Source organism: Cetorhinus maximus, chromosome 6 (assembly GCF_964194155.1).
Source record: "Cetorhinus maximus chromosome 6, sCetMax3.hap1.1, whole genome shotgun sequence".
Lineage (NCBI taxonomy): Eukaryota > Metazoa > Chordata > Chondrichthyes > Lamniformes > Cetorhinidae > Cetorhinus > Cetorhinus maximus.
In genome coordinates, this window is record NC_135884.1 from 3,795,341 (window position 1) to 3,813,375 (window position 18,035).

Genomic DNA, 18,035 nt, shown 5'->3' on the forward strand with positions numbered 1-18,035 from the left:
CTCTGGACAAGGGCAATTTAGGGATGGGCAATAAATGTTGGCCTGGCCAACAACGCCCACATCCTATGAACGAATACATTTTAAAAAATCAATGAGATGTTTTTTGATGAGGTTGGTGGCAGGGAAATATTGATGTCTGAACAGAAAGACTGCCCTGCTCTTGTTAAAGGCAGTCTTTTATGTCCACCTAAGAGGGCAGGCAATCATCGGAGAGATGATGCCCCCCCACCTCCGCCACCTCCCGACAGTGCAGCACCCCCACGGTACTGCACTGGGGACTGTCAGTACGGCTTTGATGTTTCGGTAATAACCTTCTGACTGAAGCGAGAATGAAACCGACTCAGCCAGGGCTGAGATTTTGCTGGTGTCGGAGGTAATTTGAGAGGTGACGTGTGGTGAGTGGAGCGGGCTGGGAAGGAACAAGGGACTTTGTACCTATGGTTCCCCAAGTTCTTCAACACTAGGGGCTTTCCTCACCTCATGTCTGGGTCTGTTGTGGACTCATGAATAAAGGTTGGTCACTGTGATTGGTCAGTAACTCCATTATCGTTGCATCATGTGACTGCTAAGATGGCAAAAGGCATCTTTTCACACAGGCAGTTCCTACCTCTTCTCACTAGCTCTACACTGTCTGCCTCTGCCAAATTCACGTCAACCGGATGTTGCGAATGTTGCACAGAGATTGCTGCTCGGCTGATGTGCAATTGCTTTCTAAAGTCTTCAGTTGATGCCGTTACACTCCCGACATCCGGGATCTCCTCCACAGCCGACTTTACCAAACTCTGACAGGCAGGAAAGAGGACAGCATTAAACAAATAATTCCCATCATTGGCGCTCCATCAATGATGACACCAGAGAGAAGAAAGAAAATGAAAGAAGAAGGAGGGAGGGAGGGAGGGGAGGGAGGGAAGGAAGGAGGGAGGGAGGGGAGGGAGGGAAGGAAGGAGGGAGTGAGGGAGGGAAGGATGGAGGGAGGGAGGGAAGGGAGGAGGGAGTGAGGGAGGGAGGGAAGGAGGGAGGGAGGGAGGGAAGGAAGGGAAGGAGTGAGGGAGGGAGGGAAGGAAGGGAAGGAGTGAGGGAGGGAGGGAAGGAGGAAGGGAGGGAGGGAAGGAAGGGATGAGGGAGTGAGGGAAGGAAGGAATGAGGGAGGGAGGGAGAGAGGGAAGGAGGGAGGGAGGGAGGGATGGAAGGAGGGAGGGAGGGAAGGAAGGAGGGAGTGAGGGAGGGAGGGAAGGAGGGAGTGAGGGAGGGAAGGAAGGAGGGAGGGAGGGAGGGAGGGAAGAAGGGAGGGAGGGAGGGAAGGAAGGAAGGAGGGAGTGAGGGAGGGAAGGAGGGAGGGAGTGAGGGAGGGAGGGAAGGAAGGAGGGAGTGAGGGAAGGAAGGACAGCAATGGTCTTCTACAAACTCAGGATGATCTAATACGCTTTACAACTAATGACGCACTTTTTTGAAGTGTGGTCGCTGCTGTAATGTAGGAAATGCAGCAGCCATTTTGCACACAGCAAGATCCCACAAACAGCAACAAAATAAAGCAGTGATTTTCAAACTAGAGTCAGTGAACCCCCTGGGCATCTGTGGGGACTTTCAAAGACATCTGCAAAAGAACTGAGCAGGAGCTGGAGGGTGGAGCAGACTGTGATCACCAGTTGTGCGGTGTTGGGTGGGCCAGTGCAGCGGGGAGTGGGCAGTGAGGCAGTGACAGGTACTGAGGGCAAGAGGTCATTCACCAGGTAAACCACAGATAACAAGGCTGCCGACGGGTGCCTGGTAAATTCAGCCTTTCAAGAGAAAGGAGTTTCTTTTCAATATTTATGTATTACTGTGTGATTAAACACAGGCTCACGTATCTCACTGAAGTAAACAACTGTTTTCTTAAAAGCATGTTGAATAAGCTCTTCATACACAGCACTTTCACATTATGAATGTTATAGATTATTACAATTCAGATGGGGATTTCCAATTGTTAATCTATCCAAAAACGGGCCCTTCAAGCGAAGGAATTTGAGACCCACTGAGATAAATTACCAGATCACCTCTCAGTGCTTCTGATTCAGGGAAAAATATTGGCCAGGATCCTCTGGCACAGCAGCACTCCCTCAGTACTGACCCTCTGACAGTGCAGCACTCCCTCAGTACTGACCCTCTGACAGTTCAGCACTCCCTCAGTACTGACCCTCTGGCACTGCAGCACTCCCTCAGTACGGACACTCTGACAGTGTAGCGCTCCCTCAGTACTGACCCTCTCACAGTGCAGCACTCCCTCAGTGCTGACCTCTGACAGTGCAGCACTCCCACAGTACTGACCCTCTGACAGTGCAGCACTCCCTCAGTACTGACCCTCTGACAGTGCAGCACTCCCTCAGTACTGACCCTCTGACAGTGCAGCACTCCCCCAGTACTGACCCTCTGACAGTGCAGCACTCCCTCAGCACTGACCCTCTGACAGTGTAGAACTCCATCGGTGCTGACCCTCTGACAGTGCAGCACTCCCTCAGTACTGACACTCTGACAGTGTAGCGCTCCCTCAGTACTGACCCTCTGACAGTGCAGCACTCCCTCAGTACTGACCCTCTGACAGTGCAGCACACCCTCAGTACTGAACCTCTGACAGTGCAGCACTCCCACAGTACTGACCCTCTGACAGTGCAGCACTCCCTCAGTACTGACACTCTGACAGTGTAGCGCTCCCTCAGTCCTGACCCTCTCACAGTGCAGCACTCCCTCAGTGCTGACCTCTGATAGTGCAGCATTCCCTCAGTACTGACCCTCTGACAGTGCAGCACTCCCTCAGTACTGACCCTCTGACAGTGCAGCACTCCCTCAGTATTGACATTCTGACAGTGCAGCACTCCCCCAGTACTGACCCTCTGACAGTGCAGCACTCCCTCAGCACTGACCCTCTGACAGTGTAGAACTCCATGGTGCTGACCATCTGACAGTGCAGAACTCCATCAGTACTGACCCTCTGAAAGTGCAGCTCTCCCTCAGCACTGACCCTCTGACAGTGTAGAACTCCATCAGTACTGACCCTCTGAAAGTGCAGCTCTCCCTCAGCACTGACCTTCTGACAGTGTAGAACTCCATCGGTGCTGACCCTCTGACAGTGCAGCACTCCCTCAGTAATGACCCTCTGAAAATACAGCACTCCCTCAGTAGTGACCCTCCAACAGTGCAGTATACCCTCAGTACTGACCCTCTGACAGCATAGCGCTCCCTCAGTACTGACCCAGTGATAATATAGAGCGCCCGAAGAACTGCACTGGGAGTGTCAGCCTGGATTATAGGGCTCGTATCTCTGGAGTGAGGCTTGAAGCCTCTGTGGTACTGACCTTAGGGCTGCCCCAAGGCTGGTCTTTCACTGATTCCAGTCACCGCTGGTGATTTTATTCCTCCTCCTCCACCCGCTGACTCCATCAATTCTGACCTCCCACCTATCGTAAGGTCAGGCCTGGGGATGTTGGCTGATGACTGCACAGTGTTCAGTGTCATTCACAACTCCTCATATACTGAAGCATATAAGATAGTTTATAGAAGGATATAAGATAGTTTAAGTAACTTGTGTTTGCATTTGTGGGTGTTTGGAATAAGATATAGCTGAATCTGCTGTTTGAGCTGTGAGATGAGCATCTGAAGCTGAGTTGGGAGCTGTTAGCTCTTGGCTGGAAGGAGATGTTCTTCGAAGCACCCATCCAGTCAAGCCAGAAAAGTGTCGGGCTGCTAAAAGCAGTTTTATTCTGAAATTTGGATTCCACAGCTGAGTGGAAGTGAGTTACAGGTCATGTGGTAGGTCTTTATTGAAGCTACAGCATTGCCTTGGGTAATAACATTGGGTTTTGTGTAGTTAAATATCTATAAGGGAGTGTTGCCTGGAAGAAGTTCACTTGTGGGTTTGACCAAGTGAAGTCTTTTTGGAAGGAATGTTTGTAAGATTAACCTTAATTGTGCACCTGTAACCTTGTGTGCTTAAGTTTTCTTTTATTCTTGTAAACTTTTACTTCTCATTTTTAAAGTCCCAGAAGTGTTATTGGACCTCTTGCTGCTGAGATCGGTACATCTTCTTCTCATTTTTCAGAATACAAAAAAAAATGTTGTGGCCCATAAGCCAAGTTTCCCTCTGGGATTTGGTTGGCACAGCAATTAACACCGGCTGTGGTCTTAACAGTGTCCATATTACAGAAACACAGAATGGTTACAACACAGAAGAGGTTTGGCCCAATATATCTACGCTAGCTCTCTGAATGAGCAATTCACCCAACGCCATTCCTCTGCTTTCTCCCCCTATAACCCTGCACATTCTTCCATTTCAGATAATAACCCAATTCCCTCTTGAAAGCCTCGATTGAACCTGCCTCATCCACACTCTCAGGCAGCGCATTCCAGATCCTAACCACTCGCTGCGTGACAAAGTTTCCCCTCATATCGCTTTTGCTTCTTTGGCCAATTACTTTAAATCTGTGCCCTCTGGTTCTCAAACCTTCCACTCACTGGGAACTGTTTCTCCCTGTCTGCTCTGTCCAGACCCCTCATGATTTTGAAAACCTCTATCAAATCTCCTCTCAACGTTCTCTTCTCCAAGGAAAACAGTCCCAACTGATATGTTTAGATGAGGAAAGATGGAAGGAGGCTCGAGTGAAGCATCCATAGCAGCATGGGCTGGTTGGGCCAAATGGCCTGTTTCTGTGCAGTATACCCAATGTAACCCTGTGTTGTGCCGTAACAACCCTGAATTCAATGAAAAGAGTCCATTTCAAATGCTGACTCCTGTGATATGCGAGAGGGTAGCTAGGGGTCAACAGAGAAAGGAGAGGCCATACAGATGCTACACAGCAGGACTCCCACCACCCACTCAGCACTGCAGGACTGAGCTGTGGATCCTGCATGCTTAGTAGTGACACAGCAATGGGCACTCAACTTATTTCTCGTGTACTCACCTCACTCTGCGCTGTTGCCTGTTCTGTCATTTGCTCTGGAAAGGAGGTGTCAACAACTGAGTGACTAACTTGCGGCATGAGTAGCTCAGGGGTAAAAGGCAGGGGCCAATTTGAGTCCTCATAACATAGCTGTATCATCGACCTATCGCCTGTGGGACAAGGCAGAGTGTAAATGAACTGCATGTGACAGACTCAGCCCTACACACAATGTTCCAATCTTCATCATCTCTTATTAACAATGAACTGTTCCCTCAGGTGAGGGACATCACATGAAGACAAAGGAAAATAGATAAAGAGTAAACCTTCCTCTATACTGTCCCCACCAAACACTCCCAGGACAGGTACAGCACGGGGTTAGATACAGAGTAAAGCTCCCTCTACACTGTACCCATCAAACACTCCCAGGACAGGTACAGCACGGGGTTAGATACAGAGTAAAGCTCCCTCTACACTGTCTCCATCAAACACTACCAGGACAGGTACAGCACGGGGTTAGATACAGAGTAAAGCTCCCTCTACACTGTCTCCATCAAACACTACCAGGACAGGTACAGCACGGGGTTAGATACAGAGTAAAGCTCCCTCCACACGGTCCCCGTCAAACACTCCCAGGACAGGTACAGCACGGGGTTAGATACAGAGTAAAGCTCCCTCTACACTGTCCCCGTCAAACACTCCCAGGACAGGTACAGTATGGGGTTAGATACAGAGTAAAGCTCCCTCTACACTGTCCCCATATCAGTGACCATAACATGATAGAATTCTTCCTTAGGTTGGAAAATGAAGTAGTCCAATCCGAAACTAGGGTCCTAAATCTAAACAAAGGAAACTATGAAGGTTTGAGACATGAGTTGGCTAAGATAGATTGGGGAACTTCATTAAAAGGCATGACAGTGAATGGGCAATGGCTAATATTTAAGGAACGAATCTATGCATTGTAACAGTTCCACATTCCTCTCTGGCGCAAAAAAGGAAACACAACAGGAAAAGTGGCCCAACCATGGCTAACAAAAGAAATTAAGGACGGTATTAGATCCACAGAGGAATCATATAAAGTTGCTAGAAAAAGTAACAAGCCTGAGGATTGGAAGCAGTTTAGAATTCAGCAAAGGAGGACCAAGAGATTGATTAAGAGGGGAAAAAAAAATACGAGAGTAAACTTGCAAGGAACATAAAAGCGGACTATAAGAGCTTCTATTAGTATATAAGAAGAAAAAGATTGGTGAAGACAAATGTAGGTCCCTTACAGTCTGAAGCAGGAGAATTTATAATAGAGAACAAGGAAATGGAAAAGCAATTAAACAACTACTTTAGTTCTGTCTTGATGGAGGAAGACACAAATAACTTCCCAGAAATGCAAGGGAATGGAGGGTCTAGTGAGAAGAAGGAATTGAAGGAAATTAGTATTACCAAAAAAAAAGTGTTGGAGAAATTAATGGGACTGAAAGCCAAAAGTTCCCCAGGGCCTGATAATCTACATCCCAGGGTACTAAAGGAGGTGGCCACGGAAATAGTGTGTGTGTTGGTTATCATCTTCCAAAACTCTGTAGATTCTGGAACAATCCCGGCAGATTGGAGGGTGGCAAATGTAACCCCACTATTTAAAAAAGGAGGGAGGGAGAAAACAGTGAATTACTGTTCGGTTACCCTAACCTCAGTAGTAGGGAAAATGCTAGAGTCTATTATAAAGGATGTGATAACAGGACACTTAGAAAATATCAAGAGGATTGGACAAAGTCAGCATGGATTTATGAAAGGGAAATCATGTTTGGCAAACCTACTGGAGTTTTTTGAGGACATAACTAGCAGAATAGATAAGGGAGAACCAGTGGATGTGGTGTATTTGGATTTTCAGAAAGCTTTTGATAAAGTCCCACATAAGAGGTTAGTGTGTAAAATTAAACCACATGGGATTGGGGGGTAATATATTGGCATGGATTGAGAATTGGTTAGCAGACAGGAAACAGAGAGTGGGGATAAATGGGTATTTTTCGGAGTGGCAGGCAGTGACTAGTGGGGTACCGCAGGGATCAGTGCTTGGGCCCCAGCTATTCACAATATATATCAATGATTTGGATGAGGGAACCAAATGTAATATTTCCAAGTTTGCTAATGACACAAAGCTTGGTGGTAATGAGAGTGGTGAGGAGGATGTTAAGAAGCTTCAAGGTGATTTAGACAGGTTGAGTAAGTGGGCAAATACATGGCAGGTGCAGTATAACATGGATAAGGGTAGGAAAAACAGAATGGCAGAGTATTATTTAAATGGTGATTAGATTGGGAAATGTTGATGTACAAAGGGACCTGGGTGTCCTTGTACACCAATCACTGAAAGCAAGCATGCATATGCAGCAAACAGTTAAGAAGGCAAATGGTATGTTGGCCTTCATTGCGAGAGGACTTAAGTACAGGAGCAAGGATGTCTTACTGCAGCTGTACAGGGCCTTGGAGAGACCACACCTGGAGTATTGTGTGCAGTTTTGCAGCTCCTGCTTCTATTTTCTATGTTTCTATGTTTCACTCTCAGGACAGGTACAGCACGGGGTTAGATACAGAGTGAAGCTCCCTCTTCACTGTCCCCATCAAACACTCCCAAAACAAGGGGTATAAATTTTAAAATTAGATAATTATGAGAAATAGGGGCATGAGTAGGCCATTCGGCCCCTCAAGCCTGCTCTGCTGTTCAATACGATCATGTCTGATCTTCAACCTCAACTCTAGTTTCCCACCCAATCCCTATGTCCCTCAATTTCCTTAGAGTACCAAAATCTATCAATCCCAGTCTTAAATATATGCAATAACTCTGTATGTACAGCTCTGTGGAGTAGAGAATTCCAAATCTCCTCACCTCAGTCCTAAATAGCTGTTCCTTATCCCAAGAGACTGAGTCTAGTTCTTGACTCTCCCACCTGGGGAAACATCCTCTCAGCATCTACCCTGTTCAGCCCTATCTGATATGTTTCAGGAAGGTTACCTCTCTTTCTTCTAATCTTCATCCAAACTTTCTTCGTTCCAGAAATAATTTTAACAAGACATTCTTCTTCAGACAGGGGGAAGTGGAATTCTCTCTAAAGCTTGGCGTGGGGAAGGGGGAGGGCGGGGGGATAGGGGAGGGTCAATGAATGTCTCAGACTGAAGTTAGTCCATTTTTGTTACATAAAGAGAGTATTAAGGGTTATGGAACACAGGTGGGTCAATGGAATTCAGGTATTGCTCATCCATGATCCGCTAGAAAGACAAGTTTGATGGGCTGAATGGCCTCCAATCTTTCTTGCAGATTGTGCCAAGCGCACAAGTGAGGTCACTTCAGCCCTACAGACCAGTTCAGTCCAGTCCAGCATGGGCACAGTGTGAGGGCAGGGAATCCCTTACCTTCTTCATTGTCCAGGTCGGGTCCTGGTGTGAGGCAATAGATCTCCAACGACACAACAGAGCTAGCCGGGGAGTTGTAGATTCCAGTTGAAGCTGGTACATACTCATTCAACAGCTGAAAGATGAAACAGTTTGGATCTCAGGAGGTTCTCTGGCATTTATCAGTTTAATTGTCTCTATATATTCCTCTAGGACCTTCCCCTCTGATTGTCTATCCATACTATTCAGGAAGTACTTGATGGGCTAGTATCCATTAGTGCTGGGTCACGGGGAACTCTATGGATTAGTATCCATTAACACTGACCCTCCGACAGTGCAGCACTCCCTCAGTACTGACCCTCTGACAGTGCAGCACTCCCTCAATACTAACCCTCTGACAGTGCAGCACTCCCTCAGTACTGACCCTCTGACAGTGCAGCACTCCCTCAATACTGACCCTCTGACAATGCAGCACTCCCTCAGTACTGACCCTCTGACAGTGCAGCACTCCCTCAGTACTGACCCTCTGACAGTGCAGCACTCCCTCAGTACTGACCCTCTGACAGTGCAGCACTCCCTCAATACTGACCCTCTGACAATGCAGCACTCCCTCAGTACTGACCCTCTGACAATGCAGCACTCCCTCAGTACTGACCCTCTGACAATGCAGCACTCCCTCAGTACTGACCCTCTGACAGTGCAGCACTCCCTCAGTACTGACCCTCTGACAGTGCAGCACTCCCTCAGTACTGACCCTCCAGAACACAACAAATACAAGCAGGAGTAGACCATTCGGCTTTATGAGTCTGCTCCGCCATTCAATACGACCATGGCTGATCTTGAGCTTCAGCTCCATTTTCCCACCTACTCCCCATGTCCTGTAATCCCCTGAGAGGCCAAATTTCTGTCTATCCCAGCCTTAACTCTATTCAACAATGAATCCTCCACAACCCTCTGTGGTAGAGAAGTTCAAAGATTCACAACCCTTTGAGTCAAGAAATTTCTTCTCATCTCAGTCCTGAACGTTTGGCCCCTATCCTGAGGCTTTGGCCCTGTGTTCCATATTCCCCAGCGAGCGTTCCCTCAGCCAGCGTGCAGTGGTCTCTCAGCACTGACTGCAGGAGTGCTGCATTATGGGATGCAAGTCTCTGGACCAGATGTTTCACTGATGACCTTCTGACTGCGAATGGACGGAGTGCTATGCACACACCCAGAAGCTGGGCCCAAAACACCAACCAACCTCTTGTCTTTCCAGATGTTGCAGATGTTGATGGATTGATGGGCTGTGTATTTCCATCCTTTGCAGTCCCATTTCTTCTCTTTTACTCTTCCTACTTGGAATGGCGACGCCTTGCTGACACAGAACTGCATCAGAGATGGGCGATGAGCCATAAAAGGTCCTTGACCCATCCAGAGCCCACCATTTAAAGTGAAGCTCCATTGAAGGCTTCTGCTTGTTCTAATTGTATCGAATATCAGAGGTCATCCTGCTGGTGCCACGTTGGCCTGTGTGGAGGAGCCCGCCCATTACGCTGTGCGCTCTAACAGTGCCCGCTCTCCTCATCTTCGGAAGGACATACTTGCCTTGGAGTGGGTGCGCTGAAGGTCCAGGAGACTGATTGCTGGGATGAGAGGGATTGTCCTATGATGGGTGACTGAGGAAACTGGGCTGGTATTCCCTGGAGTTTAGAGGAATGAGAGGTGACCTCATTGAAACAGAGGCTTGACAGGGTCAACGTTGAGAGGCTGTTTCCCCCTGGTTTAGGAGGTCACATCCTCAGGGTAAGGTGGGGACAGGGAGGAGGGAGGACTCACATGAAGAGAAACTTCAAGAGAGGGTTGTCAATCTTTGGACTTCTCCATCCCAGAGGGCTATGGGTGTTGTCATAACTATTCAAAACTGAAATCAATAGATTTTTGGGCGCCAAGGGGAATCGAGGGATGTGGGGGTAGGGTAGGAAAATGAAGTTGGTTTCAAAGAACAGCCATGGCCTTATTGAATGGCCCAGCAGGCTCAAGGGGCCGAATAGCCTCCTCCTGCTCCTATTGCTTATGTTCCTCTGGAGGGAGAGGCTGGGTCAGTGTCACCCCCTCACCCTGCCATGCCCACCAGGGTCGTATTTACTATGTAGCAGCTTCCTTCACAGGCGGGAACCCAAGCTATTAACCAGCAGTGTTAAAAGAGAGTTAGGAAATGATGAAAATGGCAATCCCAGCTCGCAATCCCATGCTGCAGCGATCGCCTGTGAAGGAAGCTACTACAAGGAAAATCCAGCTCTTTGGGAATCAGGAAGACCCCCACTGTCAAATGGCTGAGGCTTATTGTTTCCTATATTCAACAGCTGGCATGTATTTCATAGACTGGGAGTGGTCTATAATCAGATTGGGCCAAGAGAACGTGGACTTTATTTTGGTTGTTTTTTTCTTAAAGATTTTGAATGGGGAGCAGAGTCTGAGCCCATGTGACCTTGTGACCCGGAAAGGGTGAGAGGGAACCAAGATGACATCTGAACCTCAGAAAGACAAGGCCGAAAAATCCCACTTACGGATTCCGTATCTCCCAGATCTGATTCCTTTCCTGAGCTGATTGAGAAGATCTCACTTCCTTCGAAATTCAAATTCTTGAAAGGGACCTGCAAAGATAAAGAGTTTAGCGAAGCAGACAAGTGCTTCATGGACCAGAGGTTTGCGTTCCTTCCAACCACTGGGAATGAGGGGCTCTTTCCCTGGCAAGGGAATATTCAGGCAAGCTCTGCCCAGAACTCCATAACATTCCTGTTGGGAATTGGGAATTGGTAGCAGGCATTGCTGAATTTTTTAGAAATCTATCCCATTGATTTTCATCACCCCCCTCAGCTCCCCTCCCCTCCTGAAGTCACTGGGTCTCTCAGGTGGACAAGTTCCATGATAAGTAAATCTCCATCTTCACCATCCCATCGAAAAATCCAAGGGTAGCTCCAGAACAACAACTGGTCTCAGGCCAGCAGCAAACTGGTCTCTAAGTGTGGGTGCAGTCAGCTGTCACCATTGGAAAATGAAGGGATAGTGGAGGATGCAGGGGAAACCATAATCGAGCTCCAATCTCCCATTGCTTAATGTCCTTCCAGGAATATTCCAGCATTGGTTCTAGATGCAGGAACAGGAGCAGCAAAAACAGCTGGCCCTCCATCAACCCAGGGTAATCAGGTTGATAGCAACCACCAAACTGAGGCCAACACAGTGGTTGCGGAGGAGGAGGCATTTTCTTGAAATGGGAATCATGCTGAGGGGTCTTCATGGTGGAAAGCGCAATATCATCCCAACACAGACAGCCATCAGCATCAAACACTCCCAGGACAGGTACAGCACAGGGTTAAATACAGAGTAAAACTCCCTCTACACTGTCCCCATCAAACACTCCCAGGACAGGTACAGCACGGGGTTAGATACAGAGTAAAACTCCCTCTACACTGTCCCCATCAAACACTCCCAGGACAGGTACAGCACGGGGTTAGATACAGAGTAAAACTCCCTCTACACTGTCCCCATCAAACACTCCCAGGACAGGTACAGCACGGGGTTAGATACAGAGTAAAACTCCCTCTACACTGTACCCATCAAACACTCCCAGGACAGGTACAGCACGGGGTTAGATACAGAGTAAATCTCCCTCTACACTGTCTCCATCAAACACTCCCAGGACAGGTACAGCACGGGGTTAGATACAGAGTAAATCTCCCTCTACACTGTCTCCATCAAACACTCCCAGGACAGGTACAGCACGGGGTTAGATACAGAGTAAAGCTCCCTCTACACTGTCTCCATCAAACACTCCCAGGACAGGTACAGCACGGGGTTAGATACAGAGTAAAGCTCCCTCTACACTGTCTCCATCAAACACTCCCAGGACAGGTACAGCACGGGGTTAGATACAGAGTAAAGCTCCCTCTACACTGTCCCAATCAAACACTCCCAGGACAGGTACAGCACGGGGTTAGATACAGAGTAAAACTCCCTCTACACCGTCCTCATCAAACACTCCCAGGACAGGTACAGCACGGGGTTAGTTACAGAGTAAAACTCCCTCTACACTGTCCTCATCAAACACTCCCAGGACAGGTACAGCACGGGGTTAGATACAGAGTAAATCTCCCTCTACACTGTCTCCATCAAACACTCCCAGGACAGGTACAGCACGGGGTTAGATACAGAGTAAAGCTCCCTCTACACCGTCCTCATCAAACACTCCCAGGACAGGTACAGCACGGGGTTAGTTACAGAGTAAAACTCCCTCTACACTGTCCCCATCAAACACTCCCAGGATAGGTACAGCACGGGGTTAGATACAGAGTAAAGCTCCCTCTACACTGTCCCCATCAAACACTCCCAGGACAGGTACAGCACGGGGTTAGATACAGAGTAAAGCTCCCCCTACACTGTCCCCATCAAACACTCCCTGGACAGGTACAGCTCAGTAAAACAGATCATGATGCTGTCTGATTGTTGTTCAGTAGTGTCCCTTTAAGGATACCTGCCTCAGCCTATACGTGACTCCAGCCCCCCACCAAAGTGGTTTGCTCTTTCCTGCCTTCTGACATGGGTTTAGTTATGTGACTCAGTTAAAAGGCTCAATACCACCTCCTGATGGTAACTGGGAAATGGGCAATAAATATCAGCCTTGGCCATCAGCACACATCCCGAAAACAAAGGAATGGAAAAAATAGTCGGAAGATTATTACATGTCTCGTCTTTGGAAAATGAGACTGCAAACAATTCACAGAACCTCTGACCTACCAAATAGGAGTCCAGATCCAGCTGAGATTCTACCTGCCGCTGCACAGAGTCCTTGAGTTCATATTTAATCGCTGGATCCTCATAAATACTGGATTCTAATGTCAGGGAAACAGAGAGCAGCTGGGTGAGCATTGAGAAAGCCTGAAAAACCCAACTCACCCCATTCAGCTTCGACCAAATCCTGGAGCAGGGATCACTGATCTCCCGCAGGATCCATCCACGGGGAACACGTTACCACCCTCACTCTTTCCAGCCACCCATAAGCTTGTACAAGCTCCAAGCCAAGCATTACTGCCTTCAGAATTATATAATGATTACAGCAGAGAAGGAGGCCAATTATTCTACACACCAGCATCTTACACGGTGGGGGGAGATGGGGGGCTGCTGATCTCCACCATTACCCTCGTCAGCTCACCACAGAGCCCGGGAAATGCCCGAAAATAATTAACACAAGAGATTGTTCTGAATGTCTTTGGAAATTCCATTTTCCCTTCTCATCTCTGCATCACAATATTGAGCCAAATCTCTGCTGATAAAACTACAATTAACCTAATGTCACTCACCGTTATTGATCTGCAAATCATCATAGCAACTTCATGTGGGGGGGCATTTGCAAAGCGTTGTTAGTTGCACAAAAAATGCAGCTAATACTCCAAAAGGCATAATGCAGGAGAGTGAATGTGTTGAATGGCAGAGCTGTCTTCTCAGGCTGGATAACCTATTCTTGCCCCTCCTTGTTATGATGTTATGTCTGCCTCACTGTGGACAGGCATTGAACAGCATGAAATTCCTGTTTTTGTCTTTTCTATATTCTAATGGCTAGGCCATTTCAGAGGGGCAGTTAAGAGTCAACCACGTTGCTGTGGGTCTGGAGTCACATGTAGGCCAGACCAGGTAAGGACGGCAGATTTCCTTCCCTAAAGGACATTAGTGAATCAGATGGGTTTTGAGAATGGTTTCTAATTCCAGGTTTTTTTATTGAATTCAAATTCCACCATCTGCTGTGGGAGGATTCGAACCCAGGTACCCCAGGAACTGGTGCTGCCTGGGAGTGTGACCAGTGGGTGGGCGGAGATGCAGGTCAACTGAAAGAGGACCCCAGCAGGCAGCATTGAAAATGCTCGGGACATTGAGATGAGTTATCCAGCCTGTCAAGACAGCTCTGCCATTCAACACATTCACTCTCCTGCATTATGCCTTTTGGAGGATTAGCTGCATTTTTTGTGCAACTAACAATGCTTTGCAAATGCCCCCCACTTGAAGCTGCTGTGATGATTTGCAGATCAATAACGGTGAGTGACATTAGGTTAATTGTAGTTTTATCAGCAGAGCTTTGGTTCAATATTGTGACGCAGAGATGAGAAGGGAAAATGGAATTTCCAAAGACATCTGAACAATCTCTTATGTAATTTATTTTCGGGTATTCTCCGGGCTCTGTGGTGAGCTGACGAGGGTAATGGTGGAAACCAGCCAAGAGGACACCCCCTCCATTGAAGAGCTGGAAATAAGAATCCTGGAAGACCTGTCACAGCGCTTACCCACACCCTGCACCAGCGCAGAGACACACCCCTCAGTGGGACCTAGATCTAGAGCAGGCTTGGGTTCACAATCTGGTGGTTACCGCACAGATATGTGTCCACAGCAGGAGGAGGCAGGTTCAGCCGAGCTCCCGGCACTCGGAGGACTGATGGGGAAGAGGTATCTGTGAGGTCCGAGTCAGATGACAAGCCTCTGGATTCGGCCTTCCAACTCATCCTGAAGAGTCAGTAGAAGGCGAGGGAACATCACGCAGAGCTGTTGGAAGCCCTCAACAGAGAGACACGCGAGGAGGAGTGTGTCTGCCCACTCTCTGATGAAGTGGTGCCCACACATGTGCATATGGAGGTCTCCATGGGAAGGATGGCGGACCCAATGGAGACCCTGGTCCAGCAAAACGTGGAGATGCGCGCAGACCTGCACTCGCATCACGGCCGCCGTGGGTGAGTTCCTGCAGTGGCAACGCAAGAGGGACATGGGGCACCTCGACATCCCTCCAGATGCTCATTTCCCTCTGCGAGTCAGGCTGGGGCCCCCGGGCACCCGAAGGGAGCAGGAGCGGCAGCTGGACACCCCTGAGTGGTCATCCACTCAGGAATTTCAGGGGCTGTCCTCTCCCTCTGAGTCTCTTTTGCCTGTGACTCCCCCTTCAACATTGTCCTGTCACCACAGCGGGAGCAGCAGACCCACAGGAGGACAGCCAAAGCAAACCGGGGCCCTCAAGGCGTTGGCTCTCCAGAGGACCCACGCCGAAGTTATCAGAGGCAACAGGGCCAACCATTGCACAGGCTGTCTCCACCCCTGCTGCGGATGTCAGGGCAGCACCTAAAGGAAGTGGTAGACCTAGAAAAGTCAAGAATTTCTGATGACAAGTGGTTGCACAGGTGAACACATGTTGTCACTTTATAACCTGAAAATACATTTGCTTTCATTGAGTAATGTGTAATTGTGCCTTTTAGCTTCATTTACAGGCTTTGCGAGTCCTCTCCCTGCATCCCCCACCCACTATCTGTTCAGCTGCACACAGCCAGACCACCAATGATTCTGGAGGGAGAAGTGTGTGTGTGGGGCAGGGCCTTTCGGAGACTCGTACAAGCTTCTCCCAGGCACACGGATCGCTCCCCCATCGCACTCATCTCAATGTCCCGAGCATTTTCAATGCTGCCTGCTGGGGTTCTCTTTCGGTTGTCCATCTGAGCCTGACCTGCATCTCTGCCCACCCACTGGTCACACTCCCAGGCAGCACCAGTTCCTGGGGTACCTGGGTTCGAATCCTGCCACAACAGATGGTGGAATTTGAATTCAATAAAAAATCTGGAATTAGAAACCATTGTCGATTGTTGTAAAAACCCATCTGGTTCACTAATGTCCTTTAGGGAAGGAAATCTGCTGTCCTTACCTGGTCTGGCCTACATGTCACTCCAGATCCACAGGAATGTGGTTAACTCTTAACTGCCCTCTGAAATGGCCTTGCCATTAGAATATAGAAAAACAAAAACAGGAATTTCATGCTGTTCAATGCCTGTCCACAGTGAGGATGTGGATGGAGCTGAGGGACTGGCTGGCTGAGGGTGTCAGTCCATCGGCAGAGCTCCCTGTGAACCGAGGTAGAGATAATTAGCGCATGGCAGCAGAGTCAAAAGCAGGAGAGAGAGCACTCGCAGTTGTGTAGAGGGAGGGATGATGTGGTGCAGGTTCATCACGTGGGTGTTCAACGCCGACCTCACCGTCACCGCAGGCATGGCCCACATCCTCACCAGTCAGCGCGATGGCACTCTCCTCAAAGTGAGTGAAGGGCCTAATGTGGGCCACTCCACCCCCAATGTGGGGCCTCTCCCTGCTGATGTGAGCCAGCTTCTCCTGCATGAAAACAGGTGGAGAAAGTGTGAGCAGGACACATGGCACTGTGTGGAATGTTTGTGTGGTGAGCGGAGCCATGGACGGGATGAGGACGGGAGCTCCAGAGGGTATGAGCCTGACGGAGATGTGAGGGTGTGTGTGAGAGTTAGTGGTGCTGTCCCTTGAGGTGTGAGATCCCTGTGAATGTGTGATGGGTTTGTGAGTTGAGAGTGATGCAGTGGTTGACTTACCCTAGTGGAAAGGATAAGAGGGTTCATCCTCTTCCTGCACTGAATGGCTGACCTCCTTTGTCACTGCCTCCCAGGCCGGGTCGGTGACTCTGGTAGACCTCCTACAGCCAGAGAGGGGGTAGAGGACATCATGGCGGCCTTCTACTGCGTCCAGAGGGTGCCCCAGAAAGGAGTCACTAAATTTGGGGGCTGCCGTCTTCTTTGCTTTCAGGGCCAGCTGTCGCCTGGAGCAGTCCTGCTCTGTAGACATGAAGTAGGCTGCGCTCTGGTGCGCTTTGAGTATGGCGCCCAGAGCAAGAAAGCGCTGAGATCATGGCATGGTGAGAAAATCCAAGCCCACCTGCCAGCGATCCGGCATGTTTCCCATCAATGCATAATTAATAGAATGGAATGGACTGCCAGGAATGGGACGATACAGCACAAAAAGCCGCCATTGCGGCCAGCGGGTAAAATGTTGTTTATCCTGCCCACTACCGCACATAATGCAAATCTGGGACAATCCCACCCAATGTGTTTCACAGAGGCTCATTGTGGGCACACTGCATCAACACAATGTGCCCTGAAGAATTGGGATGGAGCCTTTGATTCTCCACTTCATAAGAACATACAAATTAGGAGCAGAAGTAGGCCATTCAGCCCCTCGAGCCAGCTCCACCATTCAGTAAGATCACAGCTGACATGATTGTGGCCTGAACTTGACTTTCCTGCCTGTCTCCCAAAACTCTGGACTCTCTTGTCGAACAAAAATCCGTCTAACTCAGCCTTGAATATATTCAATGACCCAGCCTCCATTGCTCGCGGAGGGGAGAATTCCAAACACTAACAGCCCTCCCTGACCTTCCAATCTTTCCATAGGATCTGCACAAACGCCTACAAGCCTCTCTGGTACATCCCTTAGCAGCTGGCTCAGTGGAGCAGGGTGGCCCTCATGCTCAATGCCCACAGACGGGTAAGAAGAGCCTGAAGAGTGTAGGGGAGAGAGAGGGAGACATTGAATGGCTATCAGCGAGAGCTGGTCGTCCTTCTCTTATCATAGAAACGTACAGCACAGCATGAGGCCATTCAGTCCAATGTGCCTCTGCTAGCTCTTTGAAAGAGCTGTCCAGTTAGTCTCACTCCCCAGCTTTTTCCTCCATAACCCTGCAAGTTAGTCCTCCTCCAGTGCACATCCAATTGCCTTCTGAAAGCTGCTTCGCATCTTATTCCAAGACTCTTTCAGGTAATATGTTCCAGGCCTCTGCTGAAATCATTTCTCCTCATTTCTCTCCCCAACAGAGAATAGTCAGGCCCAGCATAAAGTTCCCTCTTCCCCCCACTCACCACGCCCCAACCCCACCCCCCGCCCCAACCCCAT

At 48.9% G+C, this 18,035-nt stretch overlaps 1 protein-coding gene across 1 annotated transcript in view; it reads right to left on the reverse strand.

Annotated features, from left to right (window-relative positions):
- Nucleotides 1–18,035, reverse strand: part of LOC144681476 (uncharacterized) — an 81,440-nt gene that overhangs the window by 27,878 nt on the left and 35,527 nt on the right. Inside the window, exons 17-21 of the mRNA XM_078543092.1 lie at nucleotides 13,056–13,150; nucleotides 10,829–10,915; nucleotides 8,304–8,418; nucleotides 4,932–5,080; nucleotides 608–782 (exon numbers count right to left, since the gene is read on the reverse strand). Of these exons, the coding sequence (XP_078399218.1) occupies nucleotides 608–782; nucleotides 4,932–5,080; nucleotides 8,304–8,418; nucleotides 10,829–10,915; nucleotides 13,056–13,150 (621 nt within the window). The remainder of the gene's footprint in view (nucleotides 1–607; nucleotides 783–4,931; nucleotides 5,081–8,303; nucleotides 8,419–10,828; nucleotides 10,916–13,055; nucleotides 13,151–18,035) is intronic.